The following is an 18788-nucleotide window of genomic DNA, read 5'->3' on the forward strand; positions in this document are numbered from 1 at the left end:
GAAGAGAGCAGATGACATTACTGAAGCCAGCGCCGTCTTTACTGCAGACTGCATTTTTCCAGCACACTTTATACTTCATATGATTGACAAAAACAGTGCCACACCTGTTGCTCCTGCTGTTGTCGCACAGCTTGAGATAACTTCCTCTGGCTCTGTAACAGCTGCTGCTGCTGCTGCTGTTGAAGGAGGAGCTGACATGCCTACAAGATAAGTGGGGGTGGGAAGAGTGAAAATACAGAGCTCATCAAGTGAAATACAATTGCCAGGAGCTAGTCACTAGCTAATACTTTGCTCAACTTAGGTAAACTGTTTCACATTCCACTCACTCAAATAAAATGACAACGAATGCATTAGAAGAATACTGTATGCCGTTTCTAACTTAACATCATGAAATGCTTCATTACCATCACTATGACTACGAGTCTGAGGAAAACTTAAATTTAAAAAAAAATAAATCAACAAAAAACTGCTTTCTGTACAAAGACATTGCTTAGAATCATTACTAACCCACTTACAACAATCACAATTAATTACACGGGCCTGTTTAGTTTATCTGCTGCTAACAGGGCTGTATTTTCCTGTACAACAAACATGGAATAATTGTACAAAAATAACACAAGATCAGTAGAACAAAGTAGAATTAGAACAAACAAAAAGACAAAAGCAGACAATTTGTAAACAGTCTGTCTCACAAGGTTACCAACTACTTACTAATTGAAACTGGGGAATCTGTGGAAGCTGGCTCAGCATGGCAATCTGTTGTGGAGAAAGCTGGGGGCCCATATTGAAAAGACCAGGATTCAAGCCACTGTTGGGAAACTGTTTGAGCATGGAGGCCGAAACCTGCATGGAAACCAGTTACATATCCTCAAGAAACGCACTGCTATGAGAAAAGATGATGAAGTAGAAGCATTTCTATAAAGGAATAGGTACAACACCAATCTTAAACGGTGTTCTGGGAAAGACATTACAGATTTATTAACATATCACATTTAAACATGCACAATCTTATGACTTGAGCAGAGTGAATACCTCACTTGATTGACAATATACAGTATTACATGTGCAGATGCAGACACACACACAAAGGTTCCTCCCCCAACCAATCTGTTGCTAGAGACTGCACTAAATTAAAATGCTGATATATATGGAGCTAACCAGTAATCACAGTACTGTGTTATCACATTAAAAATGTACTGCTTGACAAAGGAAAAGAAAGGCATTCAGGCAGTCACTGGAGCAAAGAAACAGTGCCTCACAGAAAGAGTTAATCTCTTTGTATGCTGAATAAGCTATAGTGAAAGACAGGAGTAGGTGGAGAAGAATCCCCCCCATTTCTCCCTGCATTATTTGACAGTTACACAAGTAGAATTCAAGGGAATCTCCAAAAGTCTTCACCAAGTCCAAAGCATTTGGAGACCCTGAGGTCTTAGAGCTCTGCAATATAAATGCAACGTATAACCCTTCATCAGGCCTCTCTTTCAGGGGGGCAGGAAGCACAGGACAAGACTGCTTGAAAAAAAATTAAGCAACCTGTCACACTTAAAAACTTTCAGCTTTCTCTTTTCTTTTTGTTTTTAAAATACTTTGCAAATGCCTAAGTTAAGACACAGGATTCCTGAATCCACTCTGAGGTTTAAAAATACTGGTAGCGAGCATTTACCATCAACTCCCTTGGAATAAGAAACAAGGCTAATCCTTCTGCAGTGAGTTTTAAGCACTTTCAACTATGAATTTTAATTTTTTTATCTTACCTAAGTTTTCAATTTCTTAACATCAAGCCAGGACTAAGTTAGATGTATAAGTAAGCTCAATGATGTGCTCTGAAGCCTGTAGCTCTACTATTACAAGTAACCAGTTACTATAAATTCCTTACCTGGGGAGAAAGAAATTGGGGAGGCACTTGCGCCCGGATATTGGGGGAAGGATTTAGTGGCTGCACTGGTGTGTGCATGCCCCTCGATTGTGCTGTGCTGTTTCCAAACAAACCATGATTGCCACCCTATAAAATTAAAGCAGTAGTGAGAAGATGAATCTTTCAGGATAATGGATTTCTATGCTATTAACTACATACCAATTAACAATGAGGCAAGTACTGACTTAAACAGAGTACCCTTAGAATTAGTGAGATGTTTGTCCTAAATCAGTAATGTTCTATCTGGGTTAAAACTGCTGTACTACATTTTTGAGATGCAGGCTCTTTCTCCTCTACATTGAAGAGTCATTTTTATCCACTTATTTCAAAGCACATAACAAAACTAATGTTTTATATTTTGCACTTTACATGTTGGGAAATGGAAACCTGGAGTACAACCACCACACTCAAAAAAACATTCCATTGGCTTAAAAGTATGGCAAGACTGTGTCAACAAGAATTTTGGGCCATCATTTCAGAAAAGTCAAGTACTTTTTCAGAGCAGTTGTTGAGATATCACTCATAAGTCTATTACTTCCTCTGCAGGCCTTTCACTAACTGAAATTAGAATTCTAAAATTTTATTAAGAATTTTCCTTCTGATGTGAAAACTTCAGCACTCTGGATTGGGATGTTTTTCTCTTACTTTTTTCCCTGCTGAATTGAAGAGCAGGAAAATTTTCAAGTGCGAAAAAATGTTTGTTTTTTTTTTTTTTTTTCCTTTCCCAGTGATTTATTTTCTAACACAAGAATACTCGCTGTTTGAGTTTTCTTAATGAGAAGTATTTACTGTTTTATAAGAAACTTGTGTAATAATAAACCCTACTGCACCAAAAAGACCAAAGAAAATTTGTGATTATGTCTCACTACTTCAGACTCTGAGCAGACTGTCTTTACTTGTAACATCTTTCAACAAAAGCCACAGGAAATGTTATGGACAGTCTCCTACACTAACAGTCGCATGCTGTTGCTTCTAAAAGCTGAAGCTCGTACTCCAAAAGGTCCTTATGTGTCATGATTCTGTCTTTTCATTTTCAAGACCCTCAGAACTTCCCATCTTCTGCTGTATATTGGGATGTCTATTATGCTCAGATACTTGGGGTTCTAAACAGTGCATTTTCCATCCCTCAGCCATCATTCTTTGTTCTCTCTCTCCATGCCAGCACTGCTATACCCAACATAAATTAATTGTTCTTCCAAACTGAGACTATGCAGGCCTTCTCCAAAACCTTTCCTTCCCTTATATAATAGGATTTAATAAACTTAGCCTTCCTTCTACTATAATACTGTGCATCCTCCACTATCCTTTTGCTGTAACAGAAGTGTCTCATCCTGCTTCTATACTGGCAGCACTACAGATTCTCTCATCCACCTGCATCACATTTCACTTCCTTAATGTACCTTCTCTTTCAGAAGCAACTCAAGATGTCCTACTAAGCACACAGGGAAAAAAACCCCAAGAGACAAGGGAGTTTTCACCATGGAAAGAACTGACTGGGGTCAACTACACATTAAAATTTTTGAGAAGCTTGAAGCTGCAGACTTCCAGCTCTTCCTAAAGCTCAACAGTGTTCTGCACACCAAATCCAAGAATATGTCTGCAAATTTTGGACTTAATTTGATGTTCAACACTGATTGTGTCACATAGAAACAGAAAGACAATACAAAGAAACACCATCATGTTAGGCATGTGACTACATAAGCTAGTCCAGTCACAATACTTAGGTTCCATTCTTTCATTTCCCAGTATTCCTGCAACATTTTCTTGTAGCATAATGCAAAATGTAATAGCCAGAAATTCTTCCAAACTGCAGTTAATCACTTCATTTCTTCCCCACCATTACTCTGAATACAGAAAAAAACCATTGCTACTTCAAGAGTTTTTAAAGGCTGCTAAATCAATCCTTTCTTTGGGCTGTGGGGAAGGGAGAAGGGAAACACACACAATGCAAAATGATTGCAATTTTTTATAGGCATATTTCTACACATGGGGCCATCAGGTGGAGTCTGGAAAAATTCAGTGTCGGGGCGTGGTGGGGCAAATCAATAGCCTCTAACTGGGTTTTAAAACAGCAATTAAAATACAAAGGTTGTCACTAACTTCATGACTTCTGAAAAGCACATCTACCTGCTGCTGCACTGTGATTCAGAAAGTAAGAGGCCAACAAAAACATATGATATACATTTTGATGATAGGAACCAAAGTAGATTGATTCTCAATGGCCTGATATAGCTGAAATTTCCATTAACAATATTAATTTAGTAGGAAAGCAAATGCAAGCAACCAACTAACCAGGATTAAGCCCAGGTTGCAGCCTTATAACAATGCATCTTATAAGGTGGCCTGCTTACTTGTCTAGCAGCGAAGTTTTGGGGACTGAGCCCTGAGCCGATTGCCCCAAGGCCGACGTTGGATAGTGTGGAACCAGAGGGAGACAGCTTGTAGCTGGGAGAAGGGGAGAAGGGAGAGCAGGGAGCCTCATCCCCAAGGCACCCATCTTGATTGGAGAAAGGCAAAGTCAGCTGAAGCAGCAGTTAGCCAACAGCAGGAGTTGGTTAGTGAAGCAACAGAACGCAAGAGGAGAGAAAGAGGGACGGTGAGTGACTAGGAAGAAGCAAAGTTAATTTGTAATAGCAATTACAAGGACAAAACTTCTGACTCAAATGATCACTTGACAATTAAGATTTTGGTCCAAGGAAATAATCAATAAATCCCTAAAGGTTTCTTTTCAAAAATACATTTTGAACTCTCATGAAGTTAATTTCTGTCAGTGGCTATTACCACTACAGAAATAAACAGATCTTGAATGAATTCCTAATGTTAGCACACACCTATGAACATAATTTGTTAGGAATGCATTAGCTCTGCTACTGGTATTTATTAATTAGGCCACCAGAGGGAGTTGACAAAACTGTTTTTGGCCTGTTATACCAAAATGGAGGAGTTAAAAAAATTGACAGTAACACTCCTTCAGGATTTTTAAACCAAACTGATTTTTTATTTGATATGTGATAAACCCTAAACCATTCTGAATCTATTGGATAGTCTCCAATTCATAATGTGAGGCAATTAACGTTTGATAATAACAGTGAAAGCTTCTATTTAAAATAGGCAAGAATATGAAAGAAATGCTACCATAACATACAACAGATGTCACAGAGAAACAGATGTCATACAGAAGCTTACAGTACACGGACAAACAGCATAAGGGGTTGCAGAATTTAGAAAGGGTGTTTCCAATAAATGAGACATGAGAGCAGAAAAAATTTGGAAGACTGTGATTACTTATGTTTACTTAGATCTAAACCAATTTTTTACAGTAGATGATGGTAGTCAGTAGCCAAAAGAATCATTGTGATGAAATCTATAATGAATTTCAATGCTACCAGTAATTTATCCTTCCAAGAAAAACAAAGGAATTTCTTTCTGTCCATATTAAGAGCAGTCTGTTCTAGAATAAAAAGCCTCATTCTCCCCAGATAATTTAGTTTGTCTATGCACATGATACCTCTGTTTTATATACACATTCATTCTGCAAACATAACTCCCCCACACCTTTTACTATTGAGTTTGTCCAAGGTTACTGAATTTTTAGCACTTCCATAGGAGTAGAGTAAAAACTGAGACCTCGAACACAGAGGTTGATATTAATATATCCAAAGATATTTCTCTCACCTTCTCAAAATAAGGCCCGCTATCTGTGGTTCCCATGTCTTTGGAATTCGGTGGACGGAACCCAGATCGATCCTTTCTCATCATGTCATTAAAATCCCCGAGATTCATGGCTCGTTTATCTACCTCAAACTTCTTATCTGGGAGACCACCTGTAAAAAAAGAAATAAGACAGAATTAGTGCCAATAATCTCTACCATGTTTCATGACAGCAGGTTCACAGCCAAATAAGGTATCTTTAAGATCAGGATATAAATTACATCTGTCTTAACAATTTAGCGTAGTTACAGTTGCTATTAGAAGTGTTGAAAAATTAAGGTACGAAGTTTCATTTTTTAAGACTAAGAATTTAATTTAGAGTTTAATATGAAGTATTTCTCACCATTTATGTACAGATATAAACACAGGCATTTCTACAGCAGCCTAGTTCAACTAACGATATTTATTTATACGCAGTTCTCAATGTCTTCCAACCTCGTACTGTTGTATATTGGTTTTCAGTATCTAGAGACACCACTATTTATGTTCTCTGTATATTCTACTTAGCATTTACTGGGTTTGGCATTGAGAAAGAATTTCTCAAACTGCAAAACTATGCACATAATTTGAGTAGAAGTCTTCTACAGTCATGCAAACTTAATTCTTGAACACCACAGATCACCTGGTATAGCATAACATCCAGACAGACAACCAATCTCCCTCAGCCTGTATGCAATGATTACACAACCAGTAACAGAGACATTTTTCAAACATCCCCTACAGTCTCCTGCCAATGTTTAGCAAGTAACACGGTGGAACATGAGGAAGAGATGTTAGTAACAGATGATCAAACTGCAACATACACAGTGAAGACATCATCTTTCTCTATAAGCTTATCATCAGCCAAGTGCTGACTGGAGGGAGTTTTCTACCTTACACACTGAACTGCTGCCACGAAACTATTTTTTTTTGGTCATAGTTGGCACCTGCAAGGTATCAGATCCGTTATTGTTACGTTGGAAGTACATGGAAAATTATCTTCATTTTAAAATATTGGACAACATGATAGAAATGAGCTTTACTGGTATTTTTAGTTTTAAATAATTTCATTTAGTAGCACAGATGGCCTTTCCAAGAACAGTTTAAAAAACCTGTCACCACAGTTAACCAAAATCTATGATTCTTCCAAAGGAAGTTGGTGATAGATACCTTGCCCTACCACTGACAAAATACTAAGCCTTTATCAAACAGAGCAGACAGCTAACCACTCCAATACCTTCAAAACACATCTGTTCCTCAAAAAAGCTTCTCAAAGCCAGCATCTCTTCTTAATGTACAATCACAAACTATTAATATTCATAGGTATGTTATTACCAAGAAGCTATGAAACAACCACTAATTACATGGGGTTTTCTTGCTGGCATAGCTTTCAAAGTTGATCCAGCTTCATCATCTCGGATGTCTTCAACATCAAGTACCACAAAAACACTTGACAAGTCACCTACATATCTTGGGTTGTAACTGGAGTCATACTGACCTGGATGAGCTCACCCCTTTCTAACATATCCTAAAAAGCCAGAAATGGCTCTGCAAAAGCAGTCACATAAAATGTCACATACATCTCAACCCTGCCAATACCTACATCCAACCACTACACACAACGCCAGCAATGCACTACCAAAAGGCTTGTGTGCTTTAATTCTAGACAGGAAACCCTGTCCGTTAGTTGCCTGAAAAGAAACTGAAAGTGAGACAGAGTTGCATCACTATCTGAAATGAAGCTGGGTCAATGCCAACCCAAGATGACTAAGCAGCAGAAACACCCTTTTGTCTCTTCAGTTATCCTGATGATCCAATCAACTCCTCAAATATTACTGAATGATGCCTTGTAAAACAGCTTGTTAAATAACTTGCAGAGCATTAAATATTATAAATAAAGGTTTCAAGCATAGATATACATGTCACTTAGTGCCAAGGCAGCTGCTTAAACCTCAGTATAAATAAGGCCTTGCTAAGAGAGATGATAGCATTAATTTATCCCATTCACAGAAAATTCTAATGCAACCTTGAAACCTGTCGTGCGAGTCTGCCTTTTGCATTTGCCAACAAAAGCTATAAATAATGCAAGTGGCTGAAGACTAGCTTTACCTTAGTACAAGACGACTGCTAAAATCTGAAAAGTTTGAATTTTACCCTCTGCAGTAGGCAACAACACTTGTGCATGAATAAATATGAAGTCCCAAAACCTCTACATGCAGAAATGTAGAGCAGGTTAAAAGTCCAATCATCTTCATAAAAAGACACTCCATCAGTTCTTGGATTTTTCCCCACTATTAACAGCTGGGAGAAACACCATGAAAAATGCAAAATGAAGCAAAAGCTTGGAAGATTATATTAATGCCCTAGTGAGGGGAAAAAAACCTATTAAGTAGATCTCCTCCACCAAATGCACGCAGCTTAAGAAAAAAAAAGGACTTATATACAAAAAAATTACATAATGTGATCATGTACTGGGAGATAGCAACAGGAACTGCTGTTGAGCAAAGTTACCTAAAATGTTTGCAAACAAGAGACTCAACATAGTGAAAATACATACATCCAGTGGGGTAATTCAAACAATAAAAAAAAAAATCATCACATTTGAAACCTGTTTTCTGCTTGACCACAAAACCAAAAAATTTGAAGATACTGGTTTTATACCTTTGCCATAAAATTACATCATCCAAGCCTACTGAGCAAGCACATGCGCTTAGATATTGTGGTGTTGCACCTAAATGCTAGATCAGGTTATGGCTTTCTAACATATTTATGATACACAGCTGCATGAATTGCATTTGAATCAATAGAAATTAGAATTAATTTCCCAGTCTTTACAGGTGATTTAGGAATTCAGTGATCTGCAGAGGTTGCAACTAACATAAAAAAGAAAAGGACAAAGGTGATGGTCAACCAGAAGCAAGGAAAGGGTAAAATATTAAGTGGTTCTGACAAGCTACTTACTGTGGCAAACTTCATGCCTCAGGACTTACATACTAGGAGAGATTTCAGTGGAAAAAAAGTTCTATCCCATTTTCAAAGTAAAACAAGCTATCAATTGAAGGGATTTGATAGAAAAATTTAAAAAAAGAGGAAGTAGATCTGCCTCAGGTATGCTATTGATCCATATCCCTTTTCTGTCTTGGTCAGTAAATAAAAGCATCACTCCAGTACCTTGCAATAAAAGCAACACATTTTTCAAACAAGGAAACTGAGACCAATGTAGTCAGAATTACTTACTGACAACTGGACCTATTTTACAATGCACGATGACCAGAGCCAAGGTGCTCTGTGCATACCAAAGCCAAAGTTTTCTTTGATATGTGTGGTCTCCAAGCTCAGATTTAACTCTGAGATCAATGTGCACTTACCCATGAAGTGGGAAAATATCATGCTGGGAGTTATCTAGTTAGGAAAACCTGGTATGTTGTAATCTTGACTGAAAACCCGTTGAAGAACAAGCCTACCTCGTAAGTCATCCAACTTTTAAAGTTCAGAAGTAGATACAGGCTGAACAAAACCAGCTTAATAGTTTTCCACAAGCAACTGCCATAAAGCAACAAGATCAAAACTGCTAAGCAGAGAAGTAACAGAAAAGCCTCAGGAAGATCTGTTACATTCTTAGTCTCTGAAATGGAATACAAACTGTAATAAATGCCTCTACCTAGGATCAAGGATGCCACCATTAATGGGCATAGTAAACTTACAGAAGTGCAACACATCGAGACTAAGTATGGAACTTTTCTGCACTACTTCCTCAGAAGGTCTGATGGCCTTAAGGTCCTTGACAGCAGAAAGTTCTACAGGATCCAAAAGCTTAACTTGGAGACAAAGAACTTGAGAGCTATAACCAGCACAATCCAGGCTACCACTCTCTTCATTTGTATGTTTCTTAGATCTGTTCTTGAACAGCAGCATCTGAAGGCAGATGAGAACTGAACACCCAAGAAGACAACTTATCTCCACCTAGATGTTTAGAGAAACATGATACAATCAGAGCCTGAATTCCAGAGAGGCTGTAGGAGGCCAGAATTGGAGCGATCCAAAAATTCTGTTACCTTCCCTAAAACTGTGTTGTACTACACAAATGCATGCCTTAACATCTCTTACTGGGATCCTTAACTATTCAGAGGAAGAAAGCAATTCTGGGTAAAATTAACTACTTAATCCTCTATGAAGTGTGATACACATTTTAAGAACGTAATGGATTCTAAGCTGATAGACACTGCAGCTATTCAGAGTGCATTAGAATACCAAATCAGGTATTAGATGCAAGTAAGTCTTGACTACGACAGCTCTACATTTAGTACCAAAGATTAATGGGTATTCCCAATAAAAGAAGTCTTTTTGGTTGGGAAAATCCTGACTACAGCATCATGTGATGCTACAACAGTGGCAGGTGAGGAAATACCGAAGCTGGTGACAGCACTGGTGCAAAGAGGGTCAACATCAGTGCAGACTTCTTGCAAGGCATAATATCGGAATAATTTGGTCAACAATACTAGAAATGCACAGGAAAGGAATGGCAGAATCAGAATGGCATAGAAACCACAACTGTAGCACAATGGCCAGTGTCACAAGAACTGCCTCCTGACATCCCTAAAAATCTATTATTCAAATCAAGAATGAATATTTACACTGCTTGCATTTGCAGGGTTTGAACTTGTGCTATCTAGTTTTCCACTGCTACCAGAAGCTCCCACAGTATATGTTCAATTTCAATCAAATGGCCATTGTACCACGAAGACAGAAGACACCTTAGAGGAAAGCAGTATCTACTACTGGATTACTTTTTGGGGCAGGGGGACACATCAGATCAGTCAGCTGTCTTGACATCTGTAAAAACATAAAACCGAAGGTAGTGTTTATCTGAGAGTGAAACAAACAGCTCTTGCTACTATGTTCTTACCTACTGTCACTATTTGATGTTTAGATGGAGGGGAAAAAAAAAAAAAGGAAGAAATTGGGCAATGAAATAGACCAAACTGTAGATGTACATAATGCTGGAAAGTGAGATTACTTAATGCTTAGCACACAGTCACAGACCTGAACACTGTAACTTCTTTGGCAGGTAATACCTCAGAAGTAAATAGATTCTATCCTTGATGTTGGGTACAGCCAACTTACATCACAGAGCCCACACTATTCTAACTTACAGCATTTAATTTCAAAACATATTTTGAAACTAACTGTAATCAACTTGTAAACACCCATTTCAGTTGATCTAGAGACCCCACAGACTGTGACCTGAAACAGAACTACTTTTGCAGGTGGTTCTTCAAAGATACTGCAACAGAATCATGAGTAATTAATTCTATTGACAGTCTCCCACAGGAAATCTAGAACCACCAGCAGAGTAAGCATTGATTCCAAGCCAGTAACCTCCTCCAGCCAGCCCTCCCCTTCTTACCAAGTCCTTTCTGTCCTTCCAGCAGCACTTTGTGCCTGTGTGCATCCATGTCTCAGCTGAGGTAGAAACTTCTGCTACAGAAGTAGCTGGAAATAAGCAGCTTGGTACTGGAACATTTTTAAACATGAAACCAGTAAAATGGTTACTGAATAAGAGCCATACTGTGAGTCTCAGTGCTAATCACATGAGATTCAGAATCAGTGTGTCCACACCTTCACAACAAACTTGATCTGCACTGATACAGGACCCCTTCCAGACACAGAACCACTACACATACACTTCTCTGGAGCCCTCAAGGCACAACTCATCTACACGGGAAATTCACTGTTCTAGATGAGAGCTGAGAATACAACTATTACTTTGACATATCATCCTTTGGAATAAGAATTACAGACCTCTGGCTTTTGACATTGTAACTGGGAGGAATCTGAAGCCTCTGTGACATTTCTGACAGTTACAGAAACAGGATGAACACCTCTTTCCAAAATTATTATTGGGTTTGTACAGCAGCAGTGTCCTTTAAGTGGACTAGAAGATCTGTCTTTGTAGCCAGGGATATGAGATGATCTTCCTGCTTTTGTAGATTTTGAAGATTCAAAACCTGAACAGAAGCAGTCGCTGGACCACGAACGAAACCCTCTTCCCCTTTGTAAGTATCAAAGACTATCCTGTACAAATTTTTAGTCTTACTAAGCCTTCAAAGACTTGATAACAAATAAAATAAACAATCGGAACAGCAGATTTGGGTCATCCCTTTTTTAATATATACCTTAGGAATCTTGTAGGGAAACCATCTCAAATGGCAGAAGATTTCAGAAACCTGTGGTATTTCTATCACAAGACCATGACAATCAATATTCAGAGACAATTTGGAGAAAAACAAACGCAAAACTAAACCTGATTTCAAGATAAAAAAAATATTCTGTGAGAGTTCACTATTTGGTTTGCCAAAGAAGAAAGTCATGACCAATTCAAAGGTGATTAAATGGTATTAATCCAAGTGGTCAATTCCACCTCTCATTTAGGACAGTGTTTTCCACACAGCCCATCCCACTTAAGCTGCGTAGTATTTGTGGTGAGGCTATCAAGAGTGAAAAATCTAGGTCTATTGAGCAGTAACTTGTAATAGCCTGAGGCAAGCAGCTGAAGAAATCAATAATAAAAGATACTCTTTTCCCTCACATCACCTCCAGGGAGCTGTGGTAATTGGGATGTCCTACTGCCAAGAGCTAAAACAGTCTTCCTCTTCCACCAAATGAAAAAGGATCTTCACTTTCTTGAAACAGTAACAGTGAATACAAAACTACACGGATCAAAACAGTCTTACAGGATGTCCCTTCCACAAGTTATAGTTCTGTTCTGTACAGGTATGCATCCCAGTCTTGCATACCAGCATCAGCTGTGTAGCTATTCAAAGCCTACAGTCAAGATATCAGATACTATAATTCTATCCTTCTATTATGAGGAGTTCTAAAAGTAAGGATCAAGCCTTTCCAAAGCACAGCATGTCATCCACTTAAAAATACTACACATGATCTCGTATTTCAAATGCATTTAAATTAAATTATACGCACCTACAGACAAGTCCATCTTACTGCCTGGAATGTCCTCAGTTTGACTCTGGGAAAAAAAAAAAAACATAAATTCAGTTCTGACTTCTATGAAATGCTGAGGAATGTTTCAGAAAGCAACCCTTGATGGTTAAAGGAGGAATGAAGGAAGGACATGCTTGTGCCAAATGAAGTTTTATTTTAAACTAAAATCAAACACAAGGATTCCTGATATCATCCTTGACACACCTCACCTCAAACCCCTAATGATGCATGTGGCAAGTTTACCCATATGAAACCAGACACATGAAAGCATACAACAGACAGAGAAAGATTGACAGATAGCTGCTCTGTGAAATGAACCTCTGTCCTCATGTTCTGGTGGGTCAAGAGATGAAACACTGAAAATAGTGGCCAAAATGATAGCTCATCCTCATGACCTGTCCAGTCATCAAATCTTGAAATGCACTGCCAAGTTATTCTTTAGTTGGCAGTCTGGAACAGGGTGTTCCCATAGCTTTCAGAAGCATCTATGGTGTAGCAGACTGAATTTGAGCTCAGGAGCCAATAGACGTTACAAACTAATCCTAGTCATGTCAGTGACAGTTTGTGCAGCCCTTGGCTTCTCACAAAACCTCCGTATTATTATCTTTTGCTAGCCTGCATTACATACTATTCCTGCTTCATAGAGTGACAGCTGGCACAATATTCTGTAAAATGTTTTACAAATCAGCATGTCAGAAGTTCTTAAAACAAATTTTATATGTAGCTATTTTTAAGGTACTTCCCAGCAGATCTGTCTTTTCTCTCCATGATGTGTCGTTTATTTATTCACTTTACCAATCAATCTTTAAGTACTGATTAATAACGATCCCTTTTTGTTCTAAAAAGACCCTACTGCACAGTATTTAAGACAAATAGCCAAGACAGACACAGGGCTGTAAACCCTACTGCACAGTATTTAAAAGACAAATAGTCAAGACAGACACAGGGCTGATTGGTGTCTGAGATTCAGAATGAATAGCCTTGGACTAATCACTGATGTCTTGACACTACAGCCAGGAGCTGAGGCCTCTACCTTGAGTGCTCTAAACAGTGTCATGAAAATAAAATTAAAACCAAACCAAACAAACAAAACCCCTGAATGCTATAACTTGCAAGGAAATTGCAATCTCAGAACAGCTATCAAAATATTTTTGAAGAGTCAAAGTAGATTTTGGGTTCTTCTGAGAAGCCATTCTCACTAGCAAGGAAGTGCTGAATACCCAGCTATCACAGGTATTATAATCAATTTATCTGCATTTGCTCTGCTGGCAGGTTAAGTTGTTACACACTGTGAAAGAGCTCATCTTTTGACTTATCTAAAGCTTACTGCTTTTTAACAAAGTTGGATTTTGTATTTTAAAAAATTTACTTACTAGCAAGCCCATATTTGAGAACTGTTTGGATAAAGGGTTCATCCATGAATCACTATTTCCCCCTTTTAGTGCGCACTGAAGAGAAAAAAAAGACAAAAACATTTTTAAGCAACTTCTTGGTTTCTTAAATTCAGTTTTATCCTTGAGATGCACAAGTGTCAAACTAAAATCCTGGTATCAGAGAAATTAAATCTCCTGAACAAATTACTTTAACTTTTTGTGTGGTTGGAAACATTTACTAAACACTATTTTCTTCTTTTCTCTCTCATAAAATTGTTCATTGTTAGGTATACCAAACTCAATGAACGCTTGCTGTGTAGAATGTTTATCACATCTTCAGTTTCATTCTGGAATTCGGAAAGCTTTGTGAATGTTATTTATCTTTTTCTCTGTTACAGTTTAATACATTCACACATTTAATGCACCACATACAGCGGCAGATTTCTTCCTTGGCTTTCTTCCCTTTAGTATGGTTTCCCTTACATGGGCACTGTGCTGACCTGTCTCTCAACTTGGCCTTACTGTAATTCACAGGTGATCAAAACCAAAACTGAACACAGTTCAACAGAAAAGAACATTTTTTGGACAGTTGCTTTGGTGGTTAAAACAAAAAAGCTTTAAGTGAGAAAAAAGTTAATAAGAATAATTTTTGAAAAACAGGAACTGTAAAACTCCGTATCATATCACAATAGTATTTCCACATTCTAGAAAGCTGCTCTGCATTTGTGTTTTGAGTTTGCCCAATCTATTTAATTAGAAGTAGACAAAGCATGATCCTTCTAATATTAATATGGTACCAAGTGTTACTGTACTAGAGAACTTCAGTGCAAACCTCAAAGCAATTTACTCAGGACTGTAGCCAAGCTCCTGCTCCTGTTTGAGGCCAAAGGTCAGTAACAACAAACAAGTCAGACCTAAATCCAACAGTCGGTAGAAATAGGAAGTGCATGTGCCAAAGGGACTGTGGAATTCTAACTTCAGTGGGCTATGCAAGGAGAACAGCAGCAGACTAACACAGAAAGATGTGTCAACAAGAAAAGAGCAATAGCCTTGGGATACTTATTGCTCAGTTTTATTTAGTAATGGCTCTGCAGCTTACATACCAAAAGAATTTGACACCTGCTGGCAGATTTATTAGTCACAACACATGTAATACATTAAAACAAATCCAGAAACCTCACATTTTTACACTGTTGTAACAGGCACCTTTCCAGCTGAATTCTTTAATACTTTTTTAAAAGAAGAACTATTATAATGCTCTAACATATCAGTCATACTGCTTACAGACAACCCAGTAGTTATGAATCATTCAAGCATTTTACCTTCATTTGTGTTTTCTTTCCTCCTTGCGTCCAGCTTGTTGAGTTGTGGGAGGAACTGCTTCCCTGAGAGCCTGCTGTGTTCCAGACTCCTCCCTCCTCCTCCTCTTCCCAGCTGGAATGCCGCGTTCCTGTCACTGGCCCATCACTCTCTCCCCAGCCATCTTGCATAGATTTAGTACCTTTATAAAAAGAAAAAAAGCTCAAAAGCAGTCTACAATACCATGCAGCTGGTTATCTGACACTGCAAGATTAGCTGAGATCATCAGAACCCCAAAGGAGTAAAAAAAAAAAAAAGGGTCTTCACTCTAACAGCTGTAAAAACTTGTGCATGAATCCCAAAACCCAAGTGATTCCGTGACATGTTAGCATGTCATGTTGTGCAACTACTTTAAAGCAATGTCAAACCCTTAAAAATATAATAACCACAGGGACGACTTCTCTGATAGATACAGCTGCATTTGTGTTTCTTTAAAAGGCAACCTATTATTTTCCAGCGTAAATTAAAGACTTCAAGGACACTTAAAAACCAAGGGTACTGAGGACTCTGGTTCAGGTAGTTTATCAATTATTTTCTCTTACATCAAAACCATAACACTTCCCTTGTGCTAAACTCTTTACCAAAATTACAGAACAAAGATCTTTAAGGAATAACAACTAATTAGAATCTGAAGGAGAAGATCTGACATTGTGCTCTGGTATACGTAACATCAAAAGTAGTTTAATGTGGAAAAAAATAAAACCCTCTACTTGAATTTCTGGTTTTAATAATGTCACTAAAAAGCCTTATTAGCAATGCTGTTTAAGTAGAGATGCCATTACCAAAAAGCCACAACTATTTCATTGTATCAGTTCAGACTAAGGACTTTCCCTGTTGGCTTCTTTTTTTGCTGTTACTCTCTAGCACCAGTTCTGAGACAACTTAGAATTCTAACCTCTACTGACAAGCCAACAAGAGCCCAAATCCTCATCTTGTCTAATGTCCAACTGTTCTCCTTCCTGCTCTAATTCTTCATTCTGCATATTTATTCTCTAAGGACTAATCTCCTTTAAAAAAAGATTTCCATCACCATCACCTTTTTCGTAACTAATTCTTCAATTGTCTGGGGTTTGTGTGGAAATCAGGGATAAAGATATTAACACACACAGCAAAAAATGTGAATATAAAAGTAGTCAGGAATTGTAATTAGTCTATCAAGGGGAACTCTACCTTGATCATACCGAAAATAAGTAGAGCAGCATTTCATAGCAGTTTAAGAGCTACCTTAAAATCCATCACAAATAAGAACTCAGATACGTCACAGAAAACAACTTTTTAGAGTATATTCGTGTACCAAAATTGAGGGCTGCTTAAGATATATACTGGTCTAAGTGCAAAAATCTACTTCTTGACCCTTTAATCATGCTAGTAATACAGAAAAGGCTACATTTAAGGATTATGACTGCAGAGTCAGGAACTTAATCTGAAAATGTTGTATATGGGGTAGTCCCTGCAGCTTTTATTTATTTCCTGCCACAATGTTTAAAAATAGTACTATGATCCTGGTTTTAACTACATCACCATAGATTATTTTTCTGCATTGACAGCTCTCGGGTCAGATTCCTGAACATGAATCTGGACAGTGGTGTAAAGATGACGTGTCTGTAGGAATCCTGCATCATTTCACATTTGTTGAGTGAGGAGGCACAAATAGCTATATTAAGAGTAAGGAAAGGAAACTTTCAAGACAAAGACAAAATAGTGATGTTACAGAAAACTGAATTTATTCTTTTGCCAGAGAACTCCTATGCGATGCTGGTAAAATTATGTAAAGGCTTTTTTTTTTTTTTAAACAGGTGGTTAATGATCTATGCTTTCCTTCTTTGGCTCTACAGTCTTGGTTTTTTTATCAGTTATTGCTAGTCTCTGTTTCCTGCCCTTACCTTCAACCATAAATTATGCCTTTGCAGGCTCTTTGTCCCAATTTCTTCTTCCACAACTTATCCAAGACATTAAATATTTCCCCTTACTCCACTGAATAACGTAGCTTCCTTCTTCTTTCCTTCTGGGTGCCAATTAGAAACAAGTTGAGAGAGCAGTCACGGAACACAGGAGAATGAAGATCTCAGCTCTTAACACTGGTGACCTACTACACCCCAACATGAAACAGTCATCACAGCGAAACTCCCTATATTCTGTTCCTATAGAGCTGGGGACAGCTTATGTACAAAATAGTACACGCTGCAGCTCTTTGGTTATGTCACCCATGCAGACCAGTTTGGACAAGCAAGTGACCATGCGTAGTCTTTAAATACTGTCTTAAGTATTAACAAATCCATAGGATCTGCAGTGGATCATTAGCATTTCAGTGTCTATTATTTTGGTCATATTTAGGTGGCTTTTTACAGATGAAAGAAGAGATCCATCTAAAAAACAGGCTAGCATCCTGAAAAGTGCCAAGTTTGTACGGTAGGCACAGGAAGCACTACAGCCATGCACAAAAGGTTGCTATAATATTAACACTAAGGAAGCAATGCTTTTTCCCCCAGCTTTGTTTCATAAATGGCCAAACTATTTAATTAGGATGGGAGGAAGGGAGAACAACCCAACAGCACACAATCTGTACAGAGCATTTCATTCCAAACAATTACACGTTGCAAAAGCAACTTGTAATTGGAAACACAGTGTTACAGCAGGTATCAGCAGTTAAGTTCAGTAACAATCATGTATTATCAGTATTTCCTACAGGAAACTTCATATCCAAATGTTACTGGCTTTGGCTATAACACTGCTATGTTGTATCAACAGGTAATTGCTTTTGTTTGTTCTATTTTCCTTAAAAGAGTGAAATAAAAAACTTCCACAAGCAGTTTACATGAGCAGGAATAGTTTTCACAATACAGCAAAATTTTAACTTCAAAGTAAATTTTTAAAATATTTCAACAACATCTCATTCATGAAGAACACAGCTGTAGGCAGGTAATATCCAGAAAATAGTCATCTATTTAGGTTCAACCACAAAAGTTCAGTTCTTAAGAGTTACAATTTTGCACACTCATACAATTAAAAAAAACCTCCATTCAAAGGCAAGTTGCATTACCAAAGCGTAGATTACCATGTAATGGCCTCAAGGGTGAAATCTGTCTGTACTGTGCATTTCTTTTTCTGATATGATCAGGGAAAGTGATTTATCATGTAACAGGTTGATATGCTAAACAACAAGTGGGTAGCCAGATGAGAAAAGCCATTTTGAGAAAGACATTTTCTCACTCAGTTGCTCTAATGTTTCAACACTTCCACAAATCAGAGCTGCCCATTTAAATGCTTAGTTAAGAATTTTTTCATTACCTTAAAAGACCATGTTCCAGTAATTTGAAAGCACTTTATCACTCATCCATCAAAATCTTACATGACATTCAACGTTGCTTCTAGGCCTCAGATAACAATTCCTCCATGGATGACCTATATCATAAGGCCAAACACTAAAAACCTCCAGGACCATTGCAAAG

At 37.9% G+C, this 18788-nt stretch overlaps 1 protein-coding gene across 22 annotated transcripts in view; it reads right to left on the reverse strand.

Moving 5' to 3' along the window:
• TNRC6B (trinucleotide repeat containing adaptor 6B) overlaps positions 1–18788 on the reverse strand; it is a 149214-nt gene that overhangs the window by 27113 nt on the left and 103313 nt on the right. For 14 of the 22 annotated variants that reach the window (XM_074871075.1, XM_074871082.1, XM_074871083.1 and 11 more), the window contains 9 exons: positions 15303–15481; positions 13981–14055; positions 12587–12632; positions 11013–11119; positions 10393–10438; positions 5591–5739; positions 1877–2002; positions 712–843; positions 105–200 (listed from right to left, as the gene is read on the reverse strand). In XM_074871075.1, coding sequence (XP_074727176.1) covers positions 105–200; positions 712–843; positions 1877–2002; positions 5591–5739; positions 10393–10438; positions 11013–11119; positions 12587–12632; positions 13981–14055; positions 15303–15481 — 956 coding nt within the window. The remainder of the gene's footprint in view (positions 1–104; positions 201–711; positions 844–1876; positions 2003–5590; positions 5740–10392; positions 10439–11012; positions 11120–12586; positions 12633–13980; positions 14056–15302; positions 15482–18788) is intronic. The other 8 variants (XM_074871095.1, XM_074871087.1, XM_074871081.1 and 5 more) reach the window with 2 other exon arrangements.

The sequence above is a fragment of the Strix uralensis genome, chromosome 5 (genome assembly GCF_047716275.1).
Source record: "Strix uralensis isolate ZFMK-TIS-50842 chromosome 5, bStrUra1, whole genome shotgun sequence".
NCBI lineage: Eukaryota > Metazoa > Chordata > Aves > Strigiformes > Strigidae > Strix > Strix uralensis.